Raw genomic sequence first — 15,287 nt, forward strand, 5'->3', positions numbered from 1 at the left:
GTCTGGGTGACAGAGTGAGACTCCAACTCAAAAAAAAAAGAATAAAAAAGTTGGGTGAGGTGGCTCACAGCTGTAATCTAGCACTTTGGGAGGTAGAGGCAAGAGAATTGCCTGAGCCCAGGTTTGAGACCAGTCTGGGCAACTTGGCAAGACCTCTTCTCTGCAATAAATTAAAAAATTAGCTGAATGTGGAGGCATATGCCTATAGTTCCAGCTACTTGAAAGGCTGAGGCAGAAGGATTACCCGAGCCCAGCAGGTTGAGTGTGCCACTGCACTCCAGTCTGGGCAACAGACTCCAGCAGCCCCCTCCCCGCAAGACACCTGAGCCCAGCAGGTCAAGGTTGCGGAGGCCGCAAGTATGCCACTGTACTCTAGCCTGGGCAACAGACTCTAGCTTAAAAAAAAAAAAAAAAAGACATTTCATACAATGGCTTTTATTTACTGAGGAGGGGTGGGAGGGAGAGGGAAAGCGAGAAGAGGAGGAGGGGAAGAGGGAGGAGAAAAAAGCATTTGTGAGGCTATTCAGAAACTATAACCTTTGTACACTGTTGGGAAGAATGTAAAATGGTGCAGCCACTGGGAAAACAGTATGGCAGTTTCTCAAAAAATTAAAAATAGAAATACAATACAATTCAGCAATTCCACTTCTGGATACATAACCAAAATAACTGAAAGCAAGGTCTTTAAGAGGTATTTGTATACCACCATCTGCCTATCACCTCAAATCGGAAAATATCCTTCGTATCCTTTTCTTTTTTGCCTTCTAATGCCAGTCATTAAGTCCATTTTCCCTAAATACAAAGAATTGTGGTAAAACATACCTCCACCTCCCAAAGTGTTGGGATTATATAGCACTCATGTTCACAGCAGCATTATCTGAATAGCCAAAAGGTAGAAGCAACCCAAATGTCCATCAATAGATGAGTAAACAAAATGCAGATGTGTGTGTGTGTGTGTGTGTGTGTATACACATATACATATATATGTATATATATATATATATACATATACATACAATGGAATATATTATTCAGTCTTAAAAAGCAGCTGGGCTCGGTGGCTCAGCCTGTAATTCCGCGCCTTTGGGAGGCTGAGGTGAGTGGATTGCCTGAGCCCACGGGTTCGAGACCCGCCTGGGCAGCGAGACCTCATCTCTACAATAAATCAAAAAATCAGCCGGGCGTGGTAGCGCATGCCTGTAATTCCGGCTACTCGGAAGGCTGAGGCGGAAGGATCGCCGGAGCCCAGCAGGTCGAGGCTGCGGTGGCCGGAAGCGGCCACTGCACTCCAGTCTGGGCGACTGAGTGAGACTCCAACTCAAAAAAAATAAAATAATAAAATAAAATAAAATAAAAAAACAAGGAAATTCTAACACTAAACCCTGAGGGCATTAGTCTGAGTGAAATAAGCAGGTCACAAAAAACAAGTACCATATGATTCCATTTACATAAGCATCTACAGTTGTCAAAATCATAAAAATAGAAAGTAGAATGATGACTGTCAGGGACTACGGAGAAGGGGGAATGGGGAGTTATTGTTTAATGGGCACAAATTTTCACTTTTGCAAGAAGTAAAGAGTTCTGTGGATTCATAGTGGTGATGGTTACACAACAATATGAATGTAGTTAATGCTACTACACTATACACATGGCAGGACTTAATGACTAGCTTTAGAAAGCAAAAGAAAAGTTTATCAAGGATGGCAGTTTCTGTTTATCAAGGATGGCAGTTTCTGTTTTGAGGGAAATAGGCAGAGGGTGGTACCAATCACAAACTGATAAAAGGAAAAACAGGTTACAAGGAAAAGGTAAAAAGTTCCAATAAGATATAATAAGGTAACCGGGCTCAGTGGCTCAGCCTGTAATCCTGCGCCTTTGGGAGGCTGAGGTGAGTGGATTGCCTGAGCCCACAGGCTTGAGACCCGTCTGGGCAGCAAGACCTCATCTTGACAATAAATCAAAAAATCAGCCGGGCATGGTAGCACCCGCCTGTAGTTCCAGCTCCTTGGAAGGCTGAGGCGGAAGGATCGCCGGAGCCCAGCAGGTCGCGGTTGTGGTGGCCGAAGCGGCCACTGCACTCCAGTCTGGGCGACAGAGTGAGACTCCAACTCAAAAAAAAAAAGATATAATAAGGTTGAGCAAAGTATGAGACATTCATGAAGAAAACAGCTGGATAAACTAATCTGAAGCTCAGAAGAGTGGTTTGAGATGGAGCTAGAGTTTATGAATCATCAACCTATAGATAGTAGTAGCTAAGGCTAAGGAAGAAGAGAAACTAAACTAGGCCCTTGGACAACACCAACTTTTAATAGTGAGCAGGGAAAAAGAAGCCTGAAAGGAGAAAGACTTAGGAACAGCTAGAGAGGAAGAAAGAAAAATAAACGAAAATGTTAGTCAATGAAAATTATAGAATCAATGAAAAGCAAGGAAAGCTTGCTTCAGTAAGGGAGGGGTCAGAGATGTCAAATGATACAGAGGTGTCAAATTAGGATAAGGGCTGAAAAGGGTCAGCTGGATTTAACAACAAGAAGATTATTCATGACAACAGTCAGGAATTCTCTTTAGATGCTCTTCTTGAACTATAGAGGAGAAAGTAATTAAGTGACCTCAGAGGTCTCTGCTAAGCAGAAATCAGTTTGATCAAAGGAAGTGTAGCTGGAGCAGCTTCAGGAATCAGAATCCATTTTCCAGGCTCATAAGAGATCCTAATCACGATAGTGTCCAAGATATAGTCATATATGCTAAGGAGTAAAAGCACTTACTGTGTAACTCAGAAAATCTGGGGTAAACCATAGGGAAGTCAAGCTCATCATTTCATCTAGAAAATAAAGGATAGCTCCCAGAGTTGTTACAAGAAACAAGAGGGAAAACCTTCATAAAAGTTCTCTGCAAAGAATGAAAAAATTATAAATGTCAGTTGCTCTTAAAACCTCCATCAGGTGATCCTCACAAAGGAGAGTGAATTGGGCAGGGCTTAGGCCATTACAAGGAAGATTTTACTTTTTAATTTTACTCATACAAAAGATTATTCATTATATCGGAAGGCTGTCAGCTTCATTTATTATCAGGGTCTCTAGTTGATATATTGCTGCTTCTTAAATTGACTCAATATTTTTTATGCAAAAGAAGCATTCCAGAAAAAAAAAATTGGTGAAAAAAAAGATGAAAAAGTTTTTGAACAAATCAATTTCCTAACCATCTAACTTTAATTAAGGGTTGTATCCTTTGTCAAGGTATTTGTAGTATTTAGACCTATGTTTGCTACCAGTTGAAACAAGGAAATTCGCTAAGGGCCCAACATAGGAGCCAGAGAGAGTTCTTGGACTGGTGTGGGCCAGCAAAGAAGTAGAAAGTAGCCAGGACAGGATGTAGGAAAGGAAGGATGAAACTTTGCTTGTTATTTTGTGGTAGACAGACAATGAATACATAGACCCAGAATGGGGAGACCTATGTTCCTTACTCAATTCCAACACCTTCTGCTGAACATCTCTTTCACCTATAAAATGATGGGTTAGTTTAAGAGCATCATCTGTTCTCACATTTCAGAAGTCTTTTCAAATTGCAATTTAGAAACTTTAGGCCAGGCTTAATGGCTCAGCCTGTAGTCCCAACATTTTGGGAGGCTGAGGCCAGTGGATTGCCTGAGCCCGCGGATTTGAGACCAGCCCGGCAACTTGGCGAGACCTTTGTCGTTACAATAAATCAAAAATTAGCTGGGCATGGTAGTGCGTGCCTCTAGTTCCGGTTACTTGGAAGGCTAAGGTGGAAGGATCACTGGAGCCCAGCAGGTCAACGCTGGGGTAGCATTGAGTGTGCCACTGTACTCCAGCCTGGGCAACCAAGTGAGACTCCAACTAAAAAAAAAAAACAAAAAACTTTACAAGTCAATGGCTAACCCTATTACAGATATTACTCTCTACTGATTTGTGAAGAGGGCATTCCTAAACCTTTTTCATAATAATTTTTTGCAGATGACAGAGGCCCATCAAGTCTGATAACTTATCTGATGTCACATAGTTCTTAAATGGCAGAACTGGGGCTATAATCTAAGTGTGTCTCCCTCCTTCCCTCCTTCTCTCTCTCTTCACAAACACACACCTATACATATATGTATATATATATATTCTATATAGCCCATATTCTTTTCCCTATAGAGATATAATCATTGCTGTGCATTATAACAACCATTAACTGTGTTTCAACTATGAGCCAGGCACAACGCCAGAAGTCTTATACACATTTCTATTGAACTGCGAACCAATCATCAGTACATGTCATTATCCCATTTTACAGTTGAGGAAACGGAGATTCAGAAAACTTAAATAACTCAACCAAGATCCCATGGCTAATTAGTGACAGATCCCAGATTTCAGCCTAGATCAATACATTCCAAAACTTGTTCTCTTTCTAGAACAATACCAGACCCCTGGGTGATGCTTTGACACTGATATCATTAGAATATTCTAAGAAGAGAAAAGGAAAGAAAAGAGAAGAATGTCTAGGTCTTGACTACATTCCAAAATTCTAGCAAAGAAACCTTTATAAAGCCTTCAGAGCACTCATATAATGGACCTTGAACATCCAATGTAATACTATAAGAAAATGACTGACAGTAGTGGGAAACTATGGAGGGGGGGAAGGGAGATAGGATTAACGGTAGCAAATATCTGTCTGGGGACGGGGAAACACCTCTTATCAACAGGGTGCCTGAATGAAACATATTTGTATACCTAACCCTTAACTGTACCCCACAATATCATAATAAAAAATATTGATAAAAAAAAAAAAGCCTTCAGAGAGCTGGGTGTGGTGGCTCGCGCCTGTAATCCCAGCACTTTGGGAGGTAGAGGTAAAAGGATTACCTTAGCCCAGGGATTTGAGAGCAGCCTGGACAACTTGGCAAGATCTCACCTTTACAATAAATCAAAAAATTAGCCAGGCATGGTGGTGTGCGCCTGTAGTTCTAGCTACCTGGAAGGCTGAGGTGGAAGGATCACCTAAGCCCAGCAGGTCAAGGCTGTAGTGGCCATAAGCAGTGGCCATAAGCGTGCTATACTGCACTCCAGCCAGGGCAACAGAGTAAGACTCCAACTCAAAAAAGAAAAAAGAAGGAAAAAAAAAGCCGTCAGAGAATGAAAGGCCCCAGTCTATAAAGAGCCCATTGTCATGGTGAATCTAGGTAAAGTATATTCATGTGTTCTTATTATCTGTCTTAGCTTGGGCTGCCACAACAAAATAGCATAGAAGGGGTAGCTGAAAAAAACAGACTTTTTTTTTTTTTTTTGAGTTGGAGTCTCACTCTGTCGCCCAGACTGGAGTGCAGTGGCCGCTCCCCACCACCGCAGCCATTTATTTCTCACAGTTCAAAGACTGGAAGTCCAAGATCAGGGTGCCAGCATGGTTGGGTTCTAGTGAGGGATCTCTTCCTGGAACGCAGATGGTTACCTCCTTGCTGTGTCCTCACATAGCAGAAAGAGCTCAGGTGTCTTTTCCTCTTCTTATAAGTGCACTAATCCATTATAAAGGCCCCACCCTCATGGCCTCATCTAAACCTACAATTGAAGATGGATGGTTCCAACTTCAATTACCATCCCACAAGAAGTTAGGGCTTTAACATATATATTTTGGAGAGACACAAACATGCAGTTCACAACACCATCTATGCTTAAACATTTTTAAGTATATGGCATATTACATCCCTAAATTCACTTTGCCAAGATGTACAAGGAGCTAGTTATAACCACATTATAGGGTGGCTGCAAGTGTAAAAAGAGATACTGTTTATAACATACCAAGTTCAGTGTTTGGCACAGAGTCAATCTAAGTAAAAGAGCTTTTAAAAGGGGAGAAAGAGAAAGAATATTGCTAACTAGCTAGAATGTTGGTTACACTGTATCACAAAACTATATCTAATTTTCCATCTTAAGATTTCAGAGAGAATTTCATATCAGGAGTGCTTCTGACCCCTCAATGGTCACCATCCCACTGCCTCTGAAGCAGATGATACCACAACGGACTTGACTCCCTCCACTTTTGTCCCCTCAAAGCAACCTCAAACTGCTGGTCAGGAACAGGCTTTTAGTTTCTCAAAGGGAAAATGTCCTAGTCCTAGAAACTCAAAAGACAACCCTCAGCCTTAATTTATCACTGGGAACAACAAAGGAAGCACATATTTTAAAATAAACGAGCTTGCTATAACAGAAAGCACATGTACTTGAATGTCATAAAGACCTGAATTCAAATCTTTTCTCATCCCTTAGAAGCTAATGTACATTGGCCAAGACACATGACCTACCATAGTTTACTTAGCTGTAAAAGAAAAATGCTATAAGGTTTATGAATAAGATTATAATTATTATGTATAGTACTTGTTCTTGCCAAATGGTAATTTATACTTTTTAACATAACCGTTACTGTTACTGATAACAAATGTTTACTCTAAGGCACTATATTTAGTATTTATTTACAAATTATCTCACTTGGATCTTCCATCACCAGTAATGCAGAAGAAAAGGTAACCTGAAAAATAGTTCCCAATTTTGTGTGTGTGTGTGTGTGTGTGTGTGTGTGTGTGTGTGTGTGTGTGTGTGTGTTGGAGTCTCACTCCATCACCCAGGCTGGAGTGCAGTGGTACACTCACAGCCACTCCAGTGCCAGCCTGCTGGGATCCAGCGATACTTCCATCTCAGCCTTCCAAGTAGATGAAACTACAGGTGTGTGCTGCCACGCCCAGCTAATTTTTTTATTTATTGTAGAGACGAGGTCTTGCCAAGTTGCCCAGGCTGGTCTCGAACCCATGGGCTCAGGCAATTCACTCACCTCGGCCTCCCAAAGTGCTGGAATTACAGGCTAAGCCACTGAGCCCAGCCAGTTCCCAATATTTTTAAATAATCAAATCAAATATTTGAGGACTCTGTGAAACACTCTCCTGAAATTCTTACAAAGTTTGGAAACAACCAGACACCCAATATTTTTAAATAATCAAATCAAATATTTGAGGACTCTGTGAAACACTCTCCTGAAATTCTTACAGACAAAGTTTGGAAACAACCAGACAGTGGGTTCTCTGAGATCCCTCTGCTCTCAGTTTTAGGAAGCTATACAGCATACATACAAAAGTGCATAAGGAGTAGTCACAAGGAGAAACTGGTATATTCCACATCTTCTACTCAGAGCCAATGACTTCTGGGGCAAAAGTCCCCCCTACCCCTACTCCTAAACCTGCCACAAAGACTTTAATCTACTTTTTGATCCTCCTTTCCCACTTCTCCCCATTTTCTACTGTTTACTCCAGCTAAGCTCAAGTAATACCTATACCCTGTATGATCAAGAACTGATCATTCCTTCTTACCTTCATGTGTTTGTTTATACTGTTAGGCCCACCTTGATTTATATTCACTTATATTTTTGAAGGGCTTATGATGTGCTCAACACTATGTCAGACAACTTACATACATTACCTCATTAACCTCCAATGCCATACATCCAATTTACCTTACATTTATTTGTAAATAATAATAACCATTACTAAGGACTCACTTTGTGCCGGGTATCATTTGCCGAGTGATTCATACTAACTCATGTAATTCTTACAGCCCTATGAAACAGGGTAACACTGTTGCTCTCATTTTATACATGAGAACACTGAGGCTCTGGAAGGTTAGAAATGCCTAAATTCAAGTAAGGGAGAGAATGCTTCCCAGAAAAGCACAGTGCAAATTCAGAGTTGAGTTCTTAAGGAATAAGGTAAAACTTTCAGAGGACAATGGCATTCCAGATAGTGGGAAAACACATAAAGGTGGAGAAGTAGGCTACAGCTGGGCATTCAGTTCAGGAAAAAGATCAGCCTTCAGAATCATCAGACATGGGTTCAAATAACTAATTCTGTTTTGTTTTGTGGCCTCTTATGTGATTATGATTTTGTCATCTGTGAAATGGTGATATGAGGTATACTATGTAGAACTGCTTTAAGGTTAAAGTGAAATAAGGTATGGGAAAGTGCCCAGCACAGGTCAGACCCATGGTAAGTATTCAGTAAATAATGGTAGTTCCTTTCCTTCTCACTAGTTGAAAATTCAGTGTCCTTAATCTCAAAAATGTCTTTTCCATCCCTGCTGGACCTCAGATATATCTTCTCCAAGTTCCCAAATTTACCAGGACTTTTGAATGTATAGTATACACCTCCACAAGCATACTTTTGGTGTAGCATACACCAAAAAGTCATTCAGCAAGTTATCTGGTAACATTCTTAACCACCATTTCTCAAAATGAGAATCATTCTCACACCACTCACCTGTGTAGGCCATGTTCTTAGGGTTGCCATAAGGAGCCCCAGGCTGCACGGGGCTGTAAACAGGGTTCATTATGGAAGACCGAGGATCCTACAGAGAAAACAAAGAAAACAGCATAGATTATTGAGTACTCATTCTCCCTGATGCCAGTTCCTCTATAATCTTCAGGTTATGCTCAAAGGAAAGCATCATAATATAGCAGAAATAAGACTACACAAAAAGCCCATTTGTTTGTACTTGGCCCTTTTCCCATGCCAGGCACTTTTCCCATTTTTACAGATGAAGATACTAAGGAGAGGAAAAGTAATATAATATGCCTAATATGAACCCAGGCATTCTGTCTGGTTCTTAGCTTAATATTAGTCCCACTATCCCACAGACAGCTCTGGCACTAGTGTACTGGGTGGCACTGGTCAAATCACTTTCCTTCTCTGGAAATTCAATGTCCTGATATAGAGCTCACCACAATGGCTCACATCTGTAATCCCAGCACTTTAGGAGGATGGCACAGGAGGACGCTTGAGCCCAGGAGTTCAAGACCACTCTAGGCAACATAGTGAGAGCTTCTTTCTTTCTTTTTTTTAAGATTAGAAAATATCATTTATTTAAAAAGTAAATTAGAGAGAGAGAACGAAAGAGGAAATTCACCTCCCCAATGTAGGGAAGAGGGCCAAAACCAGGAAACATGGCAACGGCCATAGCTCAAAGAGCACAAGGCCACATCAGAGTCTAGTGAGGCAATGGCATTTCCCCTTGGATAGGGAAAAGTCATTATGGTAATTGGGAGGTGGTCTGCTCCATGTCATCATGAAGGGGCAGGTAAGTGCAGGTACTGATGTGAGGTGATAGACAGCAGGTAGATGGGTGGGTTAGTCACATGATTGCTGCCATGGTGGTAGGCTAGATGGGAGGAGGCAAGGGGAGAGAACTTGTTTCTACAAAATTTTTTTTTACATGAGCCAGGCATGGCGGCATGCACCTGTAGTCCCAGCTACTCGGGAGGATGAGATGGAAGGAATGCCTGAGCCCAGAAGGCTGAGGCAGTGGTGAGCCATGACTATGCCACTGCACTCCAGCTTGGGCAACAAAGTAAGATTCTGACTTAAAAAAAAAAAAAAAAGTCCTGATATAAATGAAGTAGCTTAAGATCTCTGAGATCTTTTCTAATTTTAATATTACTAGTCCAAGAGCTAGAGAAGGATGTGCTTCTACAGTTTTCTGATAGAGTCTGGTGCCTGGTGATGAGCCCACAGACTACTGGAATAAAGAGCAGCAGTATCTCACCTGTCCCCTACACCTACAGAGGACAAGACACCAGTTACCAGGGGCTTTTTTTTTTTTTTTTTTTAAAAGAGGGAATTTGTTGCCACTGATCACTTTAATGCAAACAAGGAAACACCGCCATGATTTCTCGCCAAACTCATTCAAGGGAAATAAATAAATTTGGAAATTTGTGTGCAATAAGTATCACCTGCACAAGTGCTCTTGCCAATTATCGTAATGAAGCACATTCTCCATTCTGATTCATGGAAAATCTGTCATTAAGCTCTATAGCCAGGCAATTTGTCCCACCTTGTTTAGGAAGGAGCCATTTCTTAGATATAGGCCAACCCATGTTTGAAAATGTGTCTCCAGATATATTATTTACACTTCATAAAAATCAAACAAAAATCCTATCTAGGTTCACATGGTAGATGGACAATTGTTTAGGTCATTAACTTCTCCTGTAGCACCTCAGGATAGGAAACAGACCAAATGTTGAAGGCAGGCAGTGAACAGCTGGCTTGATGACAACTGCTCTGCGATGAATTAGTCTGTCCAGGGTTCTGGAATGCCAGGTGGAGAAAAGGTGGGATCCCAAAGAGGGGACGCTGGAGATATCAGACAGGCAAAAGGAAAATGCCATTAGCCAATTTCAGAGGACAGAACTTTCTAAAATGTTCCCAATGTGCAGCCCTAGTAAACCACCACAGGGCAACAAGCTAGATAAAACTATCATCAGCCGACAAACTGAAACTAGAACAATCTAAGGATGATTGGAGGTATATATATTTCAGTTCAACTTAAGGAAAAAATATTCCCACAGTCAGAGTTATCTACAAATATACAAGTAACATTCTCTTTCTAAATATAAGCACTCTTCTCACAGAGTACTAAGATAATTAAGAGAAATCAGAGATATTAAAAGAGGTTGCAAACTATAAGGTGACATGCAGATGTAAACAATGATGATGTGACAATGGTGCTGATGTAACAAAAACACAAAAGACTGCTTGTACACGTTCCTGCATTGGATCTCCCCTCTACCCAACCAGTTCTCTGCATAACACATCAGGATGAGGAAGACTGTTTAAGGGCTGCTATAGTTTGAATCCGTCCCCCAAAAATCACGTGTTGAAAACTTAATTACCATTTTTTTTTTTTAGTTGGAATCTCACTCCATCGTCCAGGCTGGAGTTCAGTGGCATGCTCACAGCCACTCCAGTGTCAACCTGCTGAGTTCTGGCGATCCTTCCACTTCAGCCTTCCAAGTAATCAGACTACTGGCATGTGCTACCGTGCCCAGCTAATTTTTGATTTATTGTAGAGATGAGGTCTCGTCAAGTTGCCCAGACTAGTCTCGAACCCACGAACTCAGGCAATCCACACTCATCTTGGCCTTCCAAAGTGCTTGGGATTACAGGCTGAGCCACCCAGCCTGGCCTTAATTACCATTTTAACAGTAATTAAGAGGTGGGATCTTTTAAGAAGTGATTAGGCCATAAGGGATCTGCCCTCCTGAATGACTAATGACACTGCAGGAGTGGGTTTATTATGGTGGGAGTGGGTTGCTTATAAAAGGACAAGTTCAGCCCCTTCTTGCTCTCTCTCATTTTCTTTTTCTTTTTTTTCTTTCTTTTTTTTTTTTGAGTTGGAGTTTCACTCTATCTCCCAGGCTAGACTGCAGTGGCATGCTCACAGCTACCAATGCCTTGACCTGCTGGGCTCAGGTGATCCTTCCATGTCAGCCTTCCAAGTAGAACCACAGGCATACACCACCACCCCCAGGCTTTTTGATTTCTTGTAGAGACAAGGTCTTGCCAAATTGCCAAGGCTGGCCTCAAACTCCTGGACTCAGGCAATCCTCTTGCCTCTGCCTCCCAAAATGCTGGGATTACAGACATGACACACTGCGCCCAGCTGTCTCATGGTCTTTTTGCCCTTCCCTCTTTCACCACAAGATGATGCAGCAAGAAGGCCCCGGCAGATGCTCGCACCTTGATCTTGGAATTCCCAGCCTCCAAAACTGAGCCAATAAATTTGTTTGTTATAAATCATCCAGTCTGTGGTATTTGGCTATAGCAGCACAAAAAGGACTAAGACAAGTGCTAAGCAGCACAACTGTAAACATCTGAGCACTCTCCTACTGGGAAGACACTCTGCTGTTGATTGGACAAAGTACAAAATTGCTTTTCATAATCAAAGAAACTCATCAGCTTTGAAACTGGTCTCCTGCTGCTCCAAAATGAAGGCCACTGCCACAGAAGATGATCATGCCTGAGGCAGCATTCTATAACAGCATCAATTCCAATCCCAACTAATGACTGACAGAAATGAGGTCTGCCAGGAGCTCAAAATTTGGAATAAGAATATGATCTCAACTTTTGGGGATCTGTTTAAGGACAGATAGCGTTCCCAGCTGCTAAGGGAAGGTTGGCCCTTTACAACAGAATCTATATACTTAATAGTTTCAGGAACTATCTAAAATGAGTAGGAAAATCACAGACTCTACAATTAGGCAGATTTAGGTTCAAATTCTGGAACTGTCACATACCAACTGTGAGATTACAGACAAGTCTCTTAACCTTTCCGAGTCTCATTTTCCTCTAACTTCAAAAAAAAAAAAAATTACACATACTTTATAAAGAGTTTTTAAAAATGACAGGTTTATTGTGGTCTATTTTCCATAAAGTAAAATTTATCCCTTTTGGGCATATAGTTCTATAAGCCCTGAAAACTGTATTCAGTAGTACAAATACCACCCCAATCAAGATTTTTATCACCCTCAAAAGTTATCTTACACCTTTGTAGTCAATACCACTTCCTTTTCCTCAAACGCTTTGAAAATAAAATCCAAACTGCTTCACTTAGCATACAAGATCTTTTATCTCAATCTGAGATGGGGCTCAGGAATCTATGTATTTAAGTTCTCAAGGAGATTTCTGATGCCCGAAGTTTGAGGATCATACCTTAGACTTTCTTTCCTAAATGCCATTTATCTCATATAAGCTTGATAGAGGAACTGAGATACAGCAGAGAACAAGAACAACAAAAATTCCTGCTTACATTCCAAATGGGGAGGGGAGGAAGAGACAGAATTTTTCAAAAAATGAAATATATTGTGTATCAAATGGAAAAAAAACATGCTATAAAGAAATCCACTAAGAGTGGGCAGAGAGTGCAAAGCCAGGGGTTACAATTTTAAATTAAATAACATTTTAATATTTTATTTTATTTTTGTTTTTTAGAGATGGGGTCTCACTATGTTAACCAGGATGTTTTTGAACTGACCTCAAGTGATCCTCCCACCTCAGCCTCCCAAAGTGCTGGGATTACAGGCATAAGCCACCATGCCTGACTACACGTAAATTAAATAAAATTTTAAATAAATTTTAAAATAGGGTGGTTAAAGAAAGTGTCACTAAGTGACATATGAGCAAAGACCTGAATAAGTTGAAGGAATAAGTCATGCAGGTCTCTGAGAAGAAACTGTCCAAGTAGAGGAAACACCAAATGCAAATGCTCTGAAGCAGAAGCATGTTTGAGAAATAGCTTGGAGGCCAAGTTTAGCTGAAGTGGAGTGAAAGAGAAGAGCAGGGGTAATATCAGACCCCCAGGTGATGAGGGACAAATCATGCAGGTCCTTGTAGGCCAACATGAGGACTTTGTTTCTATTCTAAATGAGATGGGAAGCCACTGGAGTGTTTTATACAGAAAAGTGATATTATTTGACTTTATTTTGAGAAGATTACAGTACTCTGTTGTGCTGAGATAAGACAGCAGGAAAACAAGAGGAGAAGTAGGGCAAACAGAAGGTTACTGAAATAGTCCAAATGAAATATGATGGTGGTGGAACTAGAATGGTTGCAATGATGGTGGTAGCAGAAAGTAGTTATATTTTTTAATGTATTCTGATGATCAAGCTGACAGGAATTGCTAATGGACTAAATATGGGGCACGAGAGAAAGAAAGACGTCAAGGATTTCTCCATGGTTTGGGAAACTAGAATAATAAAAATGCCATTTACTGGGATGAGAGCTATGAGAGGAGCAGGTTGTAGGTGAAGAATAGAAATTTGGATTTGGACTTAAATGGGAGATGCCTAAGAGTTCTGCTTAGGATAATGCTTGATATACAACAAACACTCTGTAACCATTAGCAATATCACCAATATTACCTCTACTATCAGCAGCCACCATTTATTGAACACCAGCCATGTGACAGATATTATGTTAGGAAGTTATTAAGTTCCTATATGTCATACTAATATTTACAAAACAAGTACTGTTTTTATTATATTACAAATAATTAATCTTAAGTCCAAAGAAATGAAGTGACTAGCCCAAGATCTTGTAACTAAGATGTGAGAAAAGGTCACTTTCAGACCCAGGTCCGTCTGATTCCAATGTCCAACCTACTTCCACTATACTAACTAGATAAGTCTCCCAGTCTCCCTAGTCTCCCAGTCCAGTACTGGGTTCTCCTCTGGAAGAGCAGGCCTTGACTCTTCTTCAACTCAGGGGCCCAAAAGCTCTGCTGGGACCCTAGCAGATTCCACCATGGACATAGTTCAAATCTACCACAGTACCTGGCACCTGCTAAGTCCCTGCTGGGTGTGCATGGGAAGTTATAAGAGAATAAAAGCACTGCCTGCCTGACTTCTGTTCCTGTCAGCTGCCTAGAATCTTTGTTGCCATATGCTACCCATCTGACCTGATTTCACTTTGAAATAAAACAAATTTAGGGTACCCACTGTGCAAGGCCTGCCTACTTATCTCTCCAGAGTTAAGTATGAAGGAGTTCCTATTTCCTAGGAATGAACTACAAGAGAGTCTACATTACTTGTGCCTGCAAATATAACTCTGCAATGGCTTCTCATCTTATTTAGAATAAAACTTACAAGGCCTTAGGTGATCTGACCTTGTGTGCCTACCCTTCTGGTAGCGATTCCTACCACCATCCCTTTGTTTTCTCCATTTAATCACAATGACCTCCTTGTTGTCCCCTGAAAACACCATGCTCATCCCTCAGGGTCTCTGCACTTGTTCTTTCCCACACCTAGGATTCCCTTCTCCCCAGATCCAAATGGCAAGCTTCCTCACTTCATTCAGATCTCTACTCAAATGTTACCTTATCAAAATGCCTTTCTTAACCAACCTATCTAAAATAGCCCCTCCAATGCTGTTATTATCTGTCTTCTCCCTCTCATCCTGCTTTACTTTTCCTATTGATACATTTCTTAGTCTGTTTTGTGCTGCTATAACAGAATATCTGAAACTGGCAATTTATAATGAACAGCAACTTATTTTTCACTGTTCTGGAGGCTGGGAAGTCCAAGATCAAGAGGTCAGCATCTGTCAAGGTCCTTCTTCCTGCATCATTCTATGGCATAAGGTGGAATGATGTGAGAGAGAATCTACTCTCAAAAGCCTTAATATATATATATACTTTTTTTTAATTTTTAAAGAGATAAGGGTCTTACTGTGTTGCCTAGGCTGTAATGCAGTGGCTATTCACAGGCACAGTCATAGTATACTACAGTCTTGAACTCCTGGGCTCAAGCAATCCTCCAGCTTCAGTCTTCCATTTAGCTGAAACTATAGGCACCCAGCTCCCCGAAAGCATTTTATAGAAGGCAATAAGTCAGTCGGCTCAGTGGCTCAGCCTGTAATCCCACGCCTTGGGAGGCTGAGGTGAGTGGATTACCTGAGCCCATGGGTTCGAGACCCGCCTGGG

At 41.1% G+C, this 15,287-nt stretch overlaps 1 protein-coding gene across 3 annotated transcripts in view; it reads right to left on the reverse strand.

The window, feature by feature from the left end:
- The window catches only part of FAM168A (family with sequence similarity 168 member A), an 81,787-nt gene extending 73,406 nt beyond the window's left edge, over positions 1-8,381 (reverse strand). For 2 of the 3 annotated variants that reach the window (XM_008074577.2, XM_008074572.2), the window contains exon 1: positions 8,294-8,381. In XM_008074577.2, coding sequence (XP_008072768.1) covers positions 8,294-8,363 — 70 coding nt within the window. In that variant the 5' untranslated portion in view covers positions 8,364-8,381. The remainder of the gene's footprint in view (positions 1-8,293) is intronic. The other variant, XM_008074586.2, reaches the window with a different exon arrangement.
- Between the last annotated feature and the right edge of the window lie 6,906 nt (positions 8,382-15,287).

Source organism: Carlito syrichta, unplaced genomic scaffold (genome assembly GCF_000164805.1).
Source record: "Carlito syrichta isolate Samal-C Ts95f unplaced genomic scaffold, Tarsius_syrichta-2.0.1 Scaffold117767, whole genome shotgun sequence".
In the NCBI taxonomy this organism is placed as follows: Eukaryota; Metazoa; Chordata; class Mammalia; order Primates; family Tarsiidae; genus Carlito; species Carlito syrichta.